Source organism: Tribolium castaneum, chromosome 9, assembly GCF_031307605.1.
Source record: "Tribolium castaneum strain GA2 chromosome 9, icTriCast1.1, whole genome shotgun sequence".
Taxonomy (NCBI): Eukaryota; Metazoa; Arthropoda; class Insecta; order Coleoptera; family Tenebrionidae; genus Tribolium; species Tribolium castaneum.
The window spans coordinates 6,853,326-6,870,810 of record NC_087402.1 but is presented as its reverse complement, the minus strand read 5'-3'; the positions used below and the strand labels follow the sequence as shown (position 1 = coordinate 6,870,810).

Genomic DNA, 17,485 nt, shown 5'->3' with positions numbered 1-17,485 from the left:
TCACTGATACATATGCGTAACCGGAAGGTTAACCATAACTTACAGTATCATAATTTCGGGTCACTTTTATTCTTTTTCAACGTCTTCACCTTTCTCTGTCATTTTGAGTAATTAATTACGAAAGGTGTCCCGTAATATATTCACGTCGGGTAAAAAACAACTCGACTTATCGCATTGTCTAAATTTAAGGGTCCACACGAAAACAAAACCAGTTTCACAATATCGACACGAAGAGTCATAAATTAATAGACGTAACTGGATTGAAACGGTTAGACTTTCTACCAATAAAAATACAGCATCACTGATAAGTAACATTACCTTTTAATTGAAAATTTAAGTATCTAAATCAAAACCCTTGTTTGCCGTTGACATTTACATTTCTCTAATAAAGCGAACACGTTTTTGTCAACTTTCCCCCAAAAATTAAATATGATCATCTAAATTTAATTTTTAAAATGTAAACTATTAGATTATATAAACGATGTGCAAGGTGTGGGCCTGCGATTGTGAAATTGATTCTCTAATCGGTCAATTTTTCCGCAAATGCTATCAAACGAACGAGACAATTACAGATTTTGCCAAGGATTTTCCACAGGTGGGCGTTCTTTAAGTCAGTAAAATGTCAAAGAAATTATTATTACCGGCAATTATTTTAACACCTACCGGACATGCACTTTTATTTATGCATAACAAAATTGCAAAATTTTTATCATTTGCAATTCTAAAAATTTGTCAGTCGTGTTCTGCTTATGTAAAAACCGCGGAATATCAGAGGTCGTATTTGAGCAATTTTCGCGCGAAGCTTTGTCAAAGCTCAGTCGTGTGTAACTGTCCAGTCCTTGCCCAATCCCATTAGTGATTTACTTGCGATAATTTATTGCATTCAAAAAGCCATTTCGACCAGGTATTTACGAGTCAACATACCATTTATGTAAATAGTCGCCGAAGATGTGGAGCAAGTGATGTAATGTGCGGCGTTAGCGCACGTATAAATCCTCGATTAAGCGAAAAAAATGAACGAATTATGGGTTGCCTAGCTGTGGCTCCGATTGCTGAAAAAATATCGGGTTCGCGCTCCAATAAACACGACCATTTTTCGGAAAAAAGCTTCACAATGAACTTGTGACTGAAAGTGATTCAAGTGCGCATAAAATAATTATTATACTCGTACTTGGTACAGTTATGTAAATTGATAAGAAGTGGGTAAATATGCTAAAGTCCGAACGACTGAAATGACTGCAATTTGCAATGTATCGGTACATATTTATTTTTATATCTAACTGAATATTGCAGAAACCACGCATTCTTAAATAATTACACTTCAATTAAATACAAATATGATTAATTCATGGCTACGTGATTGGTAACTGTTCACGTTCACTGTCACCAGTGGACATCGAAACGTATAAATACGTCCTGTTGCGATTTTCAGCACTAGACCATCTTTCAGGATTTCAGTGTAGTGAACCGGCCTCACTGTTAATTATTAAATGGACAGTGAAGTTTATTGATTGTTGGAATGAAAGCGGTACACAAGAAGAATTCTAAATGAACAAATGCCTTTGTAAAAAGTGCATAATTATTTATTTGTATGCGACGCAAGAACTGCTTTTCACAGCACACCTGAAACAGTTTTCAGGAAAACAATAATTTCCAACCTTGGCATTAAATCGATCAGGAAATGCAGTTTCCATTTCCAGTCGTAATAAATTAATTAGTAGCGAAAAAAGGGCGAATTACCCTCTTCTTGCGACAGTTCAATCACGATTTATATGTAGGTTGTAGATAAATCCGATAAAACTATGGTCATGACTTGAGTGAACTTTTAATTAATCGTAAAGTGGGTGTTGTATGAAAATTACAGATGAAAGTAATACTCGCTACTTGATATTGTTACGTTTTAGTCACATATCGAGCGCATTACGTAAAGCACGAAAACGAGAATTGCATGAAATCAGATGCTTTTCCTGTAATAGGAGTTTTTAATCGTTCTTGTCCATTAAATTCATCGGCGGTTATAAAAATATGATAATGTATTATCTACTCCTTAATAAATTCAACAATAACACTTTCACACACAATTTCAGTCAAATGCAAGTCAACTCGTTACATTTTTACATAAGCGGCACGCATTTATTACATAAGCAGCAACGTGAAAAATGATGCAAGGTTACGTCGTGTTTTTTCGTACATTGACATAGACACTAATTAGTATTAAGAAATAAATATTTTTCGTCCGTGTGCAGTTGTGAAATGCATTCAGGCGCCTTTCTGCCATAAATTCATCTCGGGATGTTGCCATAAAACTTTGCTAATGTGAAACAGATTCGCAGCACCTGAGGGAATAGTTCGCAAACTGGAGTGCATCAAGTGCAGAATTAATTTCCGTTGTTAATTTATCTGCAACGTGATCTGGAACACACGACTTTTTCTGTCGTAAATCACTCACAAAAAATCCGGAATCGAGCTGGCTCAATGATTTATAAAGTGCGTGGTTCAACCGATTTTTAACAATCTGAAGATTTTGGGGCAACTTTCTTTCCGACTCGCCTCTGCTTTGTCACAATGTTAATTGAATTATTAATTCAGTAATTTATGTGATGGAGAAATAAACCCTTATTAGTGGATTAATAAAATTCTCTTATTAATTGATTAGGAAACAAGGAAAATATCGAACATTTAAAGCGTACGAGCGCCGTTGGCACTTTTATTTCGAAACACAAAAGTCGCAGTGAAAATTATTATCACAAAAAAAAGTTCATTCAAATCTCCTGAAAGAATGTGTCATGATTTTAAGCAATTAACCAAAAAACAACGATTTAAGAAACCGCCTTCTTCTATATTGTCTAAGTGATTAGGAGATAAAAAAGAAAGGCCTCTACACATTTTGAAAACATTTCAAACCATGATCTTATTTTGCCGTATTTTCTTTCAATTTCAATTTGTTTGCGCTTCTCTGAGCTTTAAGAGAGCTGAAATGACGGGAAAATATCACTGAAAGCTCTGAAAAAATGTCCGTCTGTCTTTGAAGTTTTTATTTTAATTAAAAGACGTCCACTTGTCCGCCCATGTAATATAAAATAATGAGTCACAATTGTGTAAAATTATAGCATAAAGTAACATATCGATGCAATTTAAATCTCATCTATAATTTAAGCCAATGCACGTGGCTCACTGTTACACATCAGTTTTTATGACATTGATCGATATGGAAAAAGTTTAAGTGATAATCGTTTGCAATTTTCTCACACAAGATTTGGCTCAAAATGGACAAAGAACCGTTTGATCGATTTTATAGCGGAAGTAATATTAACATGGAAAACGTAGCTTTGTTGCAAAACAATGATGAAGTTGCCACTGGAACTAGTATGATAGTACAGAGAAAGTATATTATCAGATATCCCTGAACAGGACAATCCGTTTATTGCAAGACTGATCTAGTGGGGGTTTGTTATGGATTGCTATATATCGGCAAACTTGAACATTCCAGTTAGTTATCACACCCTGTTGTTATTCTATTCTTACTGTGTTTCAACACCATGAGAGCTTTGGTATGTGATTAAAAATTAATTTTTATTTAGTGAAATTTGGGAAAAATTTATGTGGCAAGTCAGTTTGATTAAATCATTTTTAATAGTAGCAATATCTCGTCGATTTAATTAGTGTGAATTAAGAAACTAGGGAAAAATCTGACATTAACTGCGATAAAAATTCTCAACGTCTAATTAATTATAACAAATGTCGCATTTGTAGAAAAGTTATATCCTTATACAGAGTAAGGAAATTCTCGATCCATCCTGATCGGCCTCATTCTTTGGCCCAGTTAATCCAAATATGCCACTAAACTAGTCACAATTACGCAATTTCTAGTGCAAGGTGTTTAGCAAACAAATCGCTTTCGCCCATTCAGCGACAAAATCCTGGACAGCACGTTGTTTCAGGTCTGCTTATGCCTCATCATAGGCGCAGCCTGGGCTGAAAAAGCGGTTCCGGTTAAAGGAAAAGCTGTGGGAAAACGAGGCGTGTTAGGGTTGGGCATCCACGACGGAATTGACGGCGGTTTGGGCTTGAACGGCCTTGGCGGTGTTGGTCTTGGAGGCGTTGGGCTGGACGGAGCCGTCGCCGTGGCCGCCCCCGCCATCCACCTGGGCACCTCCACCCACACCCACACGACCATCACCCGGAATCTGGGGGTGCCAGTCCCCGTGCCGCACCCAGTGCCCGTGGACCGACCGGTCCCTTATCCCGTAGGAGTTCCGGTTGAGGTTCCGGTGGATCGGCCGTATCCCGTTCCGGTGCCCAAACCCTACCCCGTCACCGTGGAGAGAACCGTCGCCGTTCCCGTTGACCGTCCCGTTGCCGTTCCCGTTCCGCAGCCCGTTCATGTGCCGGTGGTCAAACACGTTGGAGTTCCGGTGCCACAGCCTTATGCTGTTCCGGTAGCCAAACCCGTTGCCGTTCCCGTTGCACATCCCGTTCCGGTTGCTGTAGCTAAGCCCGTTCTCGTCTCGAAGCATCTCTGGTGATTGGCCCGCTTGTAGATTAAGTACAAATGTAAATTATGATTTATTTTTGTAAATAAATGCGATTTCTAATAAATTTTTGGAAATTTTTTGAGTGTTTTTTTGCCCCAAGAATGTGGATATGGTTTTCTAATAACATTATTGAGTCGAAGTTAAGTTAAGAAAAAACAGTAAATGTCCAAGTTTTTATTGAAACAGTTAACGTATAATAAATAAAGAATGCATTTGCACTTGTTATTTTTCGCCTTCACCTATAAATGAATAAGTTAAAGCAGGTTTTATTTTTTGCTCCAACTTCTAAAGTCCATTCGTTTCACTCCTGGTAAACAACCCACTGAAATGAAATAAAACGTTTCATGTTTACCGCTGGGAGAGACCTGCATTAGAGGGTTTTTTGTTACAAAGAAGTCAAATATTACATCTCCAGAACTCTACGTCTCAAAAATTAAATAAAGCAGCCACATATGTTTTTTTCTAATTCCTTTAAAGATAAACACAAACTGTGGTTTTATTTATTGAAATCAATAATTTTTAAAATCGTAATAATTAACGTTTATTACATTTAGTTTTGAAACTTTTATAAACAACCAGGAAATAAATGGTCATTAAGCTTACCTGAGCAATGTTATAATATCTTAAATATGGAGTGGCATGATGATAATTACGAATCTTAAACAGCAATTATGCATTTTTTTGTAATTTGTGCCTGTAATAACCATAAATGGAATCACAATAATGTAGTGTTGATAAAACAATTGAGTTGGATAGTATTAACTTTATACTATTGTTTAAGTTTCTTACATGGGCAACATTTTGTGAAAAAATTTCTGCATATTTGACATACAGAGTGAGTTTTAAATTTTTACGATAAATTACTTTCAAATTTCTTTTTTTTTTTTTTCGTTAAGACATACCTACGAGTAGGATGAACAAAATAAAATTAGTTTTTATATTAAAATACGTATATTGTTTTTATTACATTTCTTTTCACAGCTGCATAAAGTCGAAATATGCTTTTACATTTTCGTTCACGATTTAAGTTGCCTTAGGATAAGGCATGAGGAGGGGAAATCTAACTCAAACTAAGCTTTAGGTGACCAACAGTACAGCTTTGAGTTTCTATAATATAACAGTAATTTCCACGTAATGAATAAATAAATGAACACATTACCACCGATGTGAAGGTTGAAGAAATTGTCCCATATACCTATCAAGGAATTGCAAACAAGTTTTTTGAGACTTCATTATTTCATCGGACAACAAATTAAGCCTAATTGTAAAGGATAACATGTCTAGAATATAAATTATATTTATAATAATTCTAGTGATAATAAAAATTTAAATAATAAAAACAAACAAAGAAAAAGTTTTTACAATAATGACAATATGTAAAAATTATCATCAGCAAATAGAGTAAAAAGCAACAGTTAAATAAAAATTTCGCGAAAATAACCAGGTTTAGAAAGGAGATGCAAATTTTTCCTTGCAGAACATTCAATATTTATGTTAATAAAAACACGGGCGAATCTAAAATTCGCTTTTATATTTAAGCACGTCATTTATTAGCCGCAGTCTGCAGAAATCTCCATTTTATTGCTTAAAAAGACATGAATATAAAATAAATTATGTAACCGAGTTGTATTTCTGTAGCCAGAGACAAATTTATTTCCTCGTGTTTCCCAATCTTTAGCACTTTGGTCTTTTCCAATCGTTCGGACTAAGTGTAACAGGAAATTTAATAATTTCCAGGATTTAGGCAGTTTCGAATTACATAATTAAATGGTATTAAGATTAATGACTATGATGAGGCAATACGACCACAAACGATGCATCTGTGATGAATTCCTCTCTGAAGTAATTATGTAATAAATCAGTTTTTGATCTCGAGATCACATACACGCACATACCAGTTTCTTAGATTTACATAAAGTAATTATGATGAAACGCTTTGGCATCAGTTTACGTAAGAGATAATTGATCAGTTCTAAATATGACTAATGAGACTAAAATTTTATTACAATATATAGAGAAAATTTTCTCTTAATTTATTTTCATTAAAAAAGTATCTTATGTCACTTGTGTCCCCACAGTCGCATTTTACTATTCCATAATTTATGTTATTATTTGTTGGATAACCAAATTTTTGTAAATAAGTATACTAATTAAAAAAAGACAAACCGAAAAAGGAATAAATATTTAAATGCTTGTTAAGCGGCAAAAAATAGTGACATAACATGCAGCTTTTCTCTCAGTGAACTGATGAGCTTTTTGGGAAAAATTGAAAGAGTTTTTAAAGGCCAGTTTCGCGAGGCGATCGAAATTGTGCAAACCTTGAAGTGGTTCATGGCTCGCGAGTTTGAGGTGTCTTGGAATGCACCGTAATGGAACAATGTTGTCGTTTTTTCTGTGCCAGCAGAAAGCAACAAGAAGTAAAACAAATCGAGTCATAGTTGGTAGAAAGGGTTACTCGCGTAGGTATTTATTCATAATAATAGTTCAGTGAACTAGTGAAATTAAAAGAAATAATTATCTGTACGTCGTACCGAAGAAAGTGAATATCTTATAAACTCAACAGAATCAGAAGTACTTCGAGTGCAGTTAAACGGATAGCCTCCTGGAAAAATGTTGTGCCATAACGTGTTCACCTTTCTTCTGCTAGCGTGTGTGCTCAGAGCATCGTTATGTCAAGACAATAACGTGTGTCCGAGTTATCGGGATTATATAACCATGAAGAACAACTCCAACTGTTGGTACAACTTCGCCGCCGATCTCAAAGTGGTAAGTCGAGATGCTTTCTACCAAACCAGTGATACCATTTAATTACCATTGACCCACATCGACTCACCAGTTTTTCCTTGCATAACAGCCGGAGATTATACGAAGATCTGGCTATCCCTTCATAGAATACAAAGTCCAGACCAAAGACGGCTACATCCTCTCGGTCTTCAGGATACCGAGTGTGCAGCAAAAAGCGCCCGTGTTCATGCTACACGGCATCCAGAGCACTTCGGGCATTTTTGTCGGCATGGGAAAGCATTCCCTTGGTAAATTAATCTCGCTATTTATTGTTTCATGAACAAGTGCAATTATTTCTCGCAGCCTTTCTCCTCGCAGACGCAGGCTATGATGTTTGGTTGGGCAATTATCGCGGCACTGAATACTCCGAAGGCCATACGCACTTGAACATTACCCAAAGGGACTACTGGAACTACGGGTATGTCCGAGACAAATTCTCCAATGCCCAAGAAATTAAATTAATTAAACCGCGATCTGGTCGTAATTTTGTAACCCAATTAGTGCGACTAAATCTCAAAAAGGTCTATCAAGGCGTTTTACTGTAGTAATTATGGCAATTAATTGGATCAAATAATTTGCAGAAAATAAGATTAATGTCTTCACCACTGACTTGTTCGGTCAATTAACGGGTAGCTATTTAAGTGTCTGGATTTAATTTCACTCATTGCAATAAGGAAAACAATTAAACAACAATCATTACACGAGAGGAGAGGCGCCAAATTTTTTATAAATTCAGTTTGCTAATAAGCTCAGTGAAACATATTTCTAGTCAAAATAAAATATACGTAATTAAGCAGTTCTTTTATTTTAAATGTCGCTGATTAACATATTTAGCCGCTTGCTTTTTTATGTTCCTATTGGACTTTTTAAGATTATTTGTTTTCTTACATTTACTACCGTGTTTATTTTAAATTTAATTAGAGTAATTTAAATGTTAATTTCACAAAAATGCTTTGTGGGCTTTGGCAAGTAATAACCATCCATCCTTGCAGGAAAGATCCACAAGATTAAGGTCAGGAGAACAAGGTGGTAATGTAACCGGCAAGGTCTGCGATATCAATCATTTTCAAAAAGAATCACAAAATCGATAAATTAGCGAATGGTAATTTTTAAATTACCATTTAACTGCAAATGCAGGAATGCATGATCAAGGAGTTGTCGGAAAACATTGTGGTTGGAAAATACAACGAAAGTGTTTTTTCAACAAAATTGAAAGTTGTTGCATAAAATACAAGTGAAGTCAATTTGCTGCAAGAAATTTCACCATTAATTGGCAAAAAGGTCTAGTTAGTTTTGTCGTAATTTTGGAATTTTACTACTTTCTTAAACCCAGAGAAGACAACTAACTGTTAATCGTATCCAATCGGCAAATGATAATAAATCAGAATGCTCGATCAGGCGTGACTTGAAGAACTTTCAATCATAAAATTTATAACCGCGGAAAAATTAACCGATTTTCTCGTCACACGTTGCAAATTGATAAAATACACACCTATGGTTTTATTACCGGGAAGTGCTCACAACATTCTGGAACGTTGGAACACTACGTGTTACAGGTGTTAAATTATGTTACATTGATTTCGTATTTCAGTCGCATGTTGTTTTAATTGGGAAAAATTGAAAGAACCCGCTTGAATAGTGAACAATTGAAACCTTGACACCTTTAGATAAATAATATATAAACAGTTATGGCGATAACGTAATTAAATAGTTAATTTCTATTGATTACGTTCGTAATAATAGATGGGATTCACGAGTCTTTAAAATTGTGCAATAGCGCGGAACAGGTGCAAATGGAATTGAAAAACAAACCACAATTAATAATAATAGAGTTGAATTAGGGACACACGCTCCACTTGTCGCAAATTTTAAAATTCGGTAATACTCAATATGCACTTGCAATACGCCCTACTAACTCAAATTCAGCAGTTATTGATCTTTTGAAAGGAGACTAAATTTTCCCTGGGGCCACTTATCAAATATTATTGCCTAAGAAATGTTGCATTGTGCCCACAACATCCCATAAACTTGCGTGGTAAAGTTTGCATTTTTCCGGTGGAACAATCGACCTACGATTATTAGAAACGATACGTGAAACAATTGTTCTTCCGGTATGCCTTATAAACAGCAAGTAATCTACTTTCGACTGAGTGGTAAAAATTTTTAGATCAGCATTTCCAGTAGCTGAATTTCCGCAACTTCACTTTCTACACTGGAGCGTAAAAAAGCAATTTTTTAGGCGACACTGACTCGCCTTTCCACATGTGCATACTCTCAATTGCATAAATCGAACAGTTTCTAATACATCCACCGATTTGTTTGGCTCAAAAAACCGAAATTGCACAAAATGTTGTAATCGAGTTCATGTGCGTAATTAACCAGGCCGGTTTCGATTTTTCGCCAATATAACATTTACTTATTTTTGTTGATTATTATCCACTTTCTTGGATCTCGCAACGAAACAGCCTTGTCGAAAGTAAAACGCTAATGCGAGACCGTTCTTCCAGAGTCGACGAAATTGCCCTGATCGACGTCCCGACTATGCTGAACTTAGTCAGGTATTACACGTGGAAAAGAGGGAAGATTATCTACATCGGGCACTCGCTAGGAACGTCGGCTGCGATGATGTACGCTTGTGAATATCAAGAACATGCCAAAGAAACTGTTAAATTATTCATATTTATGGCTCCTGCATACAAGCTAAATAATATGAGGTCGCCGTATCGGGTGTTTTTCCCTTTAATGAGGACAGCGCTGGTAAGTCTAGATCTTCTTCATTATCTGCAGCATCCAGTGCACTCGAGCCACGGCTCGACTCTTGTGGGTAAAAGCAATGTCCAGCATCCATTTACCTTCAGGGAAAAAAGGCGGAAGCATATCAGCAGTCGGAGCTAAGTCATTAATGTAATAGTCACCCTTAAAAACACAATTGAAACGCTACACGCGCAAAAATATGGTTACCTTGGGGAAAGGACACTCTTTCAGGTTCGAATCCTTGATGAGGTTCAAGGAATCAAACTTGTTCGCCCTGTAAACCGTACAAATCCCTATAGCAAAATCAATCACTGTTTTCTTATACTCTGTACCTTTAAACTGGAGAGCGGCAACAGTGATCTACAAACGCCCATCAAACCTGTGCCAATCAACCGATAATTACCTTAATGTCTTCGTCCGAGTTTATATCTTCCAGTGTCGTGTACGTCACATTAAGGGCCGCCAAAGTCCGGCTCTTTTTATAAAATTTAAACGAGTTAATTCTGATGTACGAATTGTCATGTTCTACAAGCTTGGCAAACTCGTTTTTCAAAATTATGGTTGCCTGAAAGACTCTTGTGATTCACTTATTAAAATTGTCTTAAATACCTGGGCTAGAGAACAAGTGAGCAGAATTGTGATCGCTGTAAAAAACTTCATTATTTTTAATAAACGTTACTATTAAACTGCGCTTAGAGCATTTTGAAAAATGTCACGTTTCGCTAATTTATCACAATTTTAATGTTTTTTTAATGTAAATTATCGCGGGTAATTGTCACAGATTTTTATCATTGTTTGATATTTTTCGAAATTGCGAAATATTTTACACAAACAATTACAAGTCCGACACGCGCCACTGGAATTACACGTATCGTGTATTAAAAGAAGAAAATGAATGGTTGCGTTAATTGCATTATTATTAAAGATTAATCACTTTTTCAGTCCCTTTCCAACAACCTGAACATTGTTCAGGTGTTTTCTCGAGGATATGCGAGACGACTCACTCGACCCACGTGTCTCGCAGCCCCGTCTTTAATGCTTCTTTGCTTGAGCTTAGTCAATCTGTTTCTCGGGCCCTTCACGCAGATCTCTCCGGTAAATAAGAATTTTTTTGGCCACGGTTAATTATGTGCTTGGCAGGAGACAGTCCCTGTTCTTTTCAACCAATTGCCGGGCGGTACTTCGTTAAAAACTCTTACCTATCTATCGGAGGCTGTAAGAGGCCAGTTTAGAAAATTCGATTACGGTGGGAGAAATTTGTTCATGTATGGTAATTCCACACCACCGTCGTATAATATTTCCAGAGTGGAAGTACCAGTTTTTATTTTTTATGCCTCGCATGATTGGGCGACTTCGAAACCTGTAAGGTTTTTCACACTTGAGGCTCTTAACTGTTCAAGTAATTACAGGATGCAATCAACTTGTACCGATCGTTACCACCGGCTTCCAGGTTCGGTATTTATGAAATATCGAACCTCAGGTTCAACCACTTCGATTTTCTCTTCGGGAAAGAAGCAAAGACTCTGGTCCACGACAAAATCCTCCAAGTGATTGAGAATTTTCCTAATAAAACGCCCCTCCGGTGATGAACTGTGTTACTACCTTATTGTTATTGTAGATTTCTATGTAAATAAATATTTTATTCGCTACGATTCGTTTCATTTAAAAAATAACAACAAACCTCACCTTAACCTTGCTAAGGTCAATTTCGGTTTAGGTAATTCGGAATAGCTCACTCAAGCTGCAATTTTTTTCCGCTAACTTTCTCCTTCAAGGAAATTGAGATCGGTTTTGTTGTTTCTGCTTTGTGGTCTTTGTTTTTTGATTTCTAATCAAGATTAACCGTTGCATTGGCAATGCAGTGAAATGGAAGGACATTCCAAAGCCGTGCAACTAAATTTCAGTTTTTCACTGCACTAGAAGGTCTTTGTTACAAGAAAATCACTCTCAAACTAACAATGAAGCAATCTCCGCTATTGCAACACTCAAATCAAAATTTTAGCGAAAACGTTTGTAATTAGTCAAAGTTACGCTGCAAATAGCTTATCGTACGATCTCACTTTATTTCAGATTTTTATAAGAAATAATTCGATTACTTTCTAGCCTAATTGCTTGCAGAAATTTAAAAATACAAGTATTTACCAGACAAAACGGTAAAGACACACCCATAAAAAGCGCTATTTCCAATAGTGCATTGTTTGATAAAGACACCGTATAGAAATCTGCAGATAAAACTTGTAAATTAATTAACTCTGATGGAATTACAAGCGTTACTATACAAGTAATCAAATAATTGAACAAAGTTTAAACAAGACGTTATGGTGGCCCGAAGAATAACTTTAATTTGTTTGTTTCAATAAATTATAATAAACAAAAAATGAGTTGCTAAATCTTGTTATTGTTGCCTCTTATCTAACAGAGTTATTCGCATTTTTCGCGTTTCCAGACTGCAGGTGGAGACTGCAAAAGTGTAAACCAGTTCTGGCCATTTTTATGTCTTTGTCGAGTTCTACCTAGTTAGAGAAGACAATATATTTTGATTTTTGAAAATCAAAGGCACAAAAATGCGTATGTCGGTTATGGGATTTCAAAACGGATTTCGTATGCCACATGACGCCAGTATCTCTCAATCCAATTATGCAAATCGTGTCAATAATTAGAATTATTAATTTATCAAATTACATTACTGTGAATAAATTACCTAGATGCGTTTCCGTCAATTTGGTAAAAGGGAAGGTGTCCCAAAAATTTGGCCAAAAAAATTCGCACTTCTTGTGCTTTCCTCGTGTTTGCCAGCAAATCAATCATCGCATGACTTCAAGGCTACCTCCATGGTATATTTCTTTGGGTAAATTTACCAGAATAGTGATTATTAGTCATTTAATTGTGTTAAATGAAATGCATTCAACGGTAAAGTAAAGGGTGTAGTGCTCTCTCTAAATTCGTTTTCCTACCTATCCTGGTTAAATATTCATTATGTCAAGGTCCAATCCGAGCTTATAAATGCCTCAGAAAATAATTCACCAGTAAAGTGCAATGAAACTAACCCAACATGTTCTTAGTGATAGTGCTACTAGGGTGTTTGATCCAAAACAGTTTAAGTGAATACAACAATGTCTGTCCGACTTTTGAGGATTACTACACGATGAGGAACAACTCGAATTGTTGGTACGACTTCACGGCAGAATTCGACGTCGTGAGTATTTTTCCCCGCATTTGGCGCCCTTTTAAGTCGCGAATTTAATTCAGCCCACTGTTATACGCCTTAACGGTTATCCCGTCATCGAGTACAGAGTCCCAACTGCCGATGGATTTATCCTAACGATGTTCCGGATTCCCTCTAAAAACCCCAAAGCCCTGAAATATCCGGTTTATCTCCAACACGGCCTCGTGGCAACTTGTGCCTACTTTGTAGGCTTGAAGAGGAACTCTCTGGGTAATTCAATAATTAACCCCTCGCGAACGCCATTCACGAATTAATTTTAGCGTTTGTGTTGGCCGATGCGGGGTATGATGTCTGGTTGGGGAATTATAGAGGAACACAGTATTCAGAAACGCACATCAATAAAACAGTGTATCAGCAAGATTACTGGGACCATAGGTATTAAGTCTTTTAAACCCATTTGAATTACGTCCAGATTATCAAAAAGGTTTTAGTATGGACGAAATCGTGGCGTACGATTTCCCAGCTTCGTTTAACACGATTTTAGCAAATACTGACCCCGATGGCAAAATTATTTACATTGGGCATTCGTTAGGCACCACTTTGTCTCTAATGTATGCAGCGGAGTTTCCAGAAGTTGCGAAAGAGACGCTCAGAATGATGGTTCTGATTTCGCCAGCGTATACTCTGGCTAATATGAAGTCGCCTTACAGGCTGGCAGCACCCTTTGGAGCCGCTATTATGGTAAGTGGTTGTTTTCCCTAATTTTTATTTTCACTCATTGCTAAATAAATAAACTACCGAACTTTGAAAATTGCTAAAGAGACTATTTCTACAAGAAAAAATTCAGTCATTTCTGTTAACAATTTTGAAATATTTTTATTGTTACTTTGTGAAATGTTCTAAAGGTAAAACATTTCGGACTTTTTTAGTTTGTATATTTAACTTTTAATTTCATAATCAGCAACACAGGTCAAGTTACTTTCATCTAAAAAAACTATTTTCTGCATTTAACTGTAAAATTAAATATTTTTTTACAACAAAAACAATTTTTGAAAATTTGTCTCAATGGAATTAGAATTTTGTACCTACATTATTAGATTTTTTTGTTTTGATTATTTTGGATTTTTTTGAGTTTCTTTAATTTTTCTTGATTTTCTCAATTTTATCAGTAATTTCCTTCTCATCAAAACAAATGACTAATTGACAATAAAAAATTAAAAGGGTGTAAAGGTGTTAGGAATATAACGTGAACCTTAGCAATGTTTTATTAATCTTCCTAAACCAAATTTTAAAACCTTTCATAAAATAAGAAAAAAAATTTTATTCCAAAAAATCGATCTATTATTATGTAAATAAAAAATTGTAATACATTGAACTCGCGAGTAAATGACTTAACATTATTTGAATCTATGGCATACCTACTCATAGGTACTAAATAAATACAAAATACAAAATAAATTGACAATAAAAAATTAAAAGGGTGTAAAGGTGTTAGGAATATAACGTGAACCTTAGCAATGTTTTATTAATCTTCCTAAACCAAATTTTAAAACCTTTCATAAAATAAGAAAAAAAATTTTATTCTAAAAAATCGATCTATTATTATGTAAATAAAAAATTGTAATACATTGAACTCGCGAGTAAATGACTTAACATTATTTGAATCTATGGCATACCTACTCATAGGTATTAAATAAATACTTTTCGTAAGTAAAAAATACAGGAAAAAAATTTTTCTTGTAAAAGTCTGCATAGTTTCAAATGAATTAAAAATAATACAAAAATTAGTTTAGGCAAATAAAAAAAAATTATACAATAAAATAGTGATTACATATTTTATTCAAGAATAAATTTAATCAGAGATTCGAAATCGCGCAACAAGAGTTTGTCCCAAATCTTGAAAATATATTTGACTCAAACTTTTTTATTTGGAACTTTTGTAAAAAAATACAGTTACAATTAAAAAGGCATACTTTAAATCGTGATCAAATGCATATTAATGTTAAATATGTAAATATTAAATAAATAGAAATAATTAATTTAAAATATTAATATTAATAAAGACTAATATAATTTTTGTTGGTAACACTTTAAGTTTTCTTTTTAATATCTGAATCCTAGATTATAAACTCTATAAACGCTTAAAATTTTCGGGTGTTTAGGTATGTAACTCGTATACGCTCGTTGCATAACGACAGTTCTTTAAGCTTGTGTTTTCGCACTCGTATTATTAATAACTACAAAGGATTAACAAATTGAAGTTTTATGATTTTAAAACCAGACTTTCTTAAGTGATGTTTTGAGCAAAAAATTCTTTCAAAAACTTTTGCTGGCTCTAAAACTACTGTATTTAGTTTTTAATTTTTCCATGTAATTAATTATTTTTTGAGGCTTGCGATTAAATAATTAATTAATTTTAAATTATAAAGAATTATTTTAAAAAATTTTGGAAAAATGTACATGTATTGATAAGAATTAATAAAGTATTTGCGAGCAAACGTTGAATTCTGTGATTATTAGTTTTTGAGAAACAGTAAAAATATACTCACCTTGTAAACTTCTAGTGAAATGTTTCAAGTTCGTATAGTATTGAGAACAGATAATAAAATATTTATGATAAAAATTATAAAATAATTTTTAATAAATAAATAGTAGTATTACTTGTATTACTTGCAAAGTGAGCAATTCTGTTAGTAGTACGTAACCAATAATCATAACTTCCATTTAAATCATATTTTTTGTTAGACAATTTGCTCTGGTTTAATTAATAGAATATCTGTTATTAATTTGCATACAATAAAATCACGAGAACTCCATTTAAGGAAATAACCGATCTGATTTATTATTTAAGTAAAATTACCTCCAATTACGCCTTTTTCCACTTTTTCATGTTTTCCTGCAATACAGGTGTTCCCGGCACACGCCAATTTTTCTCACTTATTACATAAGTAAAACAAGATTAGATATCAATCTTCACCTTCACGAGCCGACAATTTGTATCTGATTACCACCGATTAAAACATAATTACATGATCATGCCCCCTAATCAATTTCCGATCGCAAAATCCACGAATGCTCTTTACCTTATGCAAATTTTTTCTAACATTGAATTAAAACCAGCGCTACATTCACTGAAACAATCTGTGCGTGCCGTACGTATGCTACAATTTCCATACGTAATTGAACGCAACAGGAATTAATTTCCATAATGCACCTTCTTCCGCAGAACATTGTTGGCGAATTGGAAATGTTCCGGATTGTTTCTCAAGCCCAACCGTTGAAGGTGCTCACCGACACTCTATGTTTGGAGTCACCGCCTCTGATGCAGTTCTGCTTGCAACTCTACAATTTGTTCTACGGCCCACATACCGATTTTGGACCTGTAATAAATAGAGGCAATTTTTTCGTAAAACTAACGGCGGTTGCAGGAAATGATCCCGGTTTATTTCAACCAGCTTCCGGGGGGAACAGCGTTGAAGATTTTGAACCATGCTGCTGACTTGGTTCTGGGAAATTTCAGGAAATATAACTACGTTGATAGGAATGTCCTGTACTACGGGACGGAGGAACCGCCAGAGTATGACATAAAGAAGATTCAAGTTCCTGTGTATATTATCTACAGCTCGTCGGATTGGGCTACGACAGCACCAGTAAGTGAAGGAAGTTGAAAGTAAAAATGTGTGTGCTTTATTAATGCGGGCACCCCTTGGAGTCTTTAAGTCATATTAATTAAAGGTGTTAGCAGTAAAAATGTGGTGCACGTTCGAAGAAAAGTCATATCCTTGACAACACACACGCATGTCTAGCTGATCTATTGTTGTTGTTATTATTTAATAGGTGTTACGGTATTTAGAGTCTGACAGTCGGTCATGATAAATGTAACATTTATTTAAAAATTATGGATTGTTGGCAAAGTAACGGGCAAAGTTACCACCTTTGTGTTCTAGGACGCGGTGAACTTGTGGAACCACCTTTCGGAGGAGGCGAGATTCGGCTTGAAGAACGTGGAGGTGTTCAACCACATCGACTTTGTTTACGGAAGACACGCCCGAAGCCTTGTTTATGATGACTTAGTTCAAGTTTTAAATAAATTCGTTAACAGTTAGTCGTTTTATTATCCCTTGGCAAGTTGCCGTTACAGTGCGTTAACAATAAGTCTCGTAACTTGTCCTCGTTGTGCACTTCTTGAGAACGTCATGACTTAACAGTTACAAGAGGAACTGGATATTAAGGAGGTCATCGACTA

The 17,485-nt window shown here is 35.2% G+C and overlaps 3 protein-coding genes across 3 annotated transcripts; 2 read left to right on the top strand and 1 right to left on the bottom strand.

Moving 5' to 3' along the window:
- The first annotated feature begins 3,406 nt into the window (after positions 1-3,406).
- On the top strand, positions 3,407-4,612 carry LOC100141535 (tetra-peptide repeat homeobox protein 1). Its single transcript, XM_001816383.4, has 2 exons — positions 3,407-3,551; positions 3,942-4,612. Exons 1-2 carry the CDS (start codon positions 3,540-3,542, stop codon positions 4,524-4,526), a joined length of 597 nt encoding a protein of 198 aa, XP_001816435.1. The 5' UTR covers positions 3,407-3,539; the 3' UTR covers positions 4,527-4,612.
- A 2,066-nt stretch (positions 4,613-6,678) lies between these two features.
- LOC100141961 (uncharacterized) lies at positions 6,679-17,347 on the top strand. Its single transcript, XM_015979501.2, has 15 exons — positions 6,679-6,994; positions 7,099-7,301; positions 7,390-7,567; positions 7,623-7,737; positions 9,827-10,076; positions 11,016-11,168; positions 11,214-11,435; positions 11,483-11,656; positions 13,120-13,269; positions 13,323-13,509; positions 13,560-13,674; positions 13,731-13,980; positions 16,466-16,621; positions 16,668-16,889; positions 17,187-17,347. The coding sequence occupies exons 2-15, from the start codon at positions 7,146-7,148 to the stop codon at positions 17,343-17,345; spliced, it is 2,487 nt and encodes an 828-aa protein (XP_015834987.2). The 5' UTR covers positions 6,679-6,994; positions 7,099-7,145; the 3' UTR covers positions 17,346-17,347.
- Positions 9,978-11,016, bottom strand: LOC107397835 (uncharacterized). Its single transcript, XM_015979503.2, has 4 exons — positions 10,683-11,016; positions 10,477-10,638; positions 10,281-10,433; positions 9,978-10,235 (listed from the first exon to the last, which is right to left on the bottom strand). Exons 1-4 carry the CDS (start codon positions 10,731-10,733, stop codon positions 10,083-10,085), a joined length of 519 nt encoding a protein of 172 aa, XP_015834989.2. The 5' UTR covers positions 10,734-11,016; the 3' UTR covers positions 9,978-10,082.
- Positions 17,348-17,485: the final 138 nt, after the last annotated feature.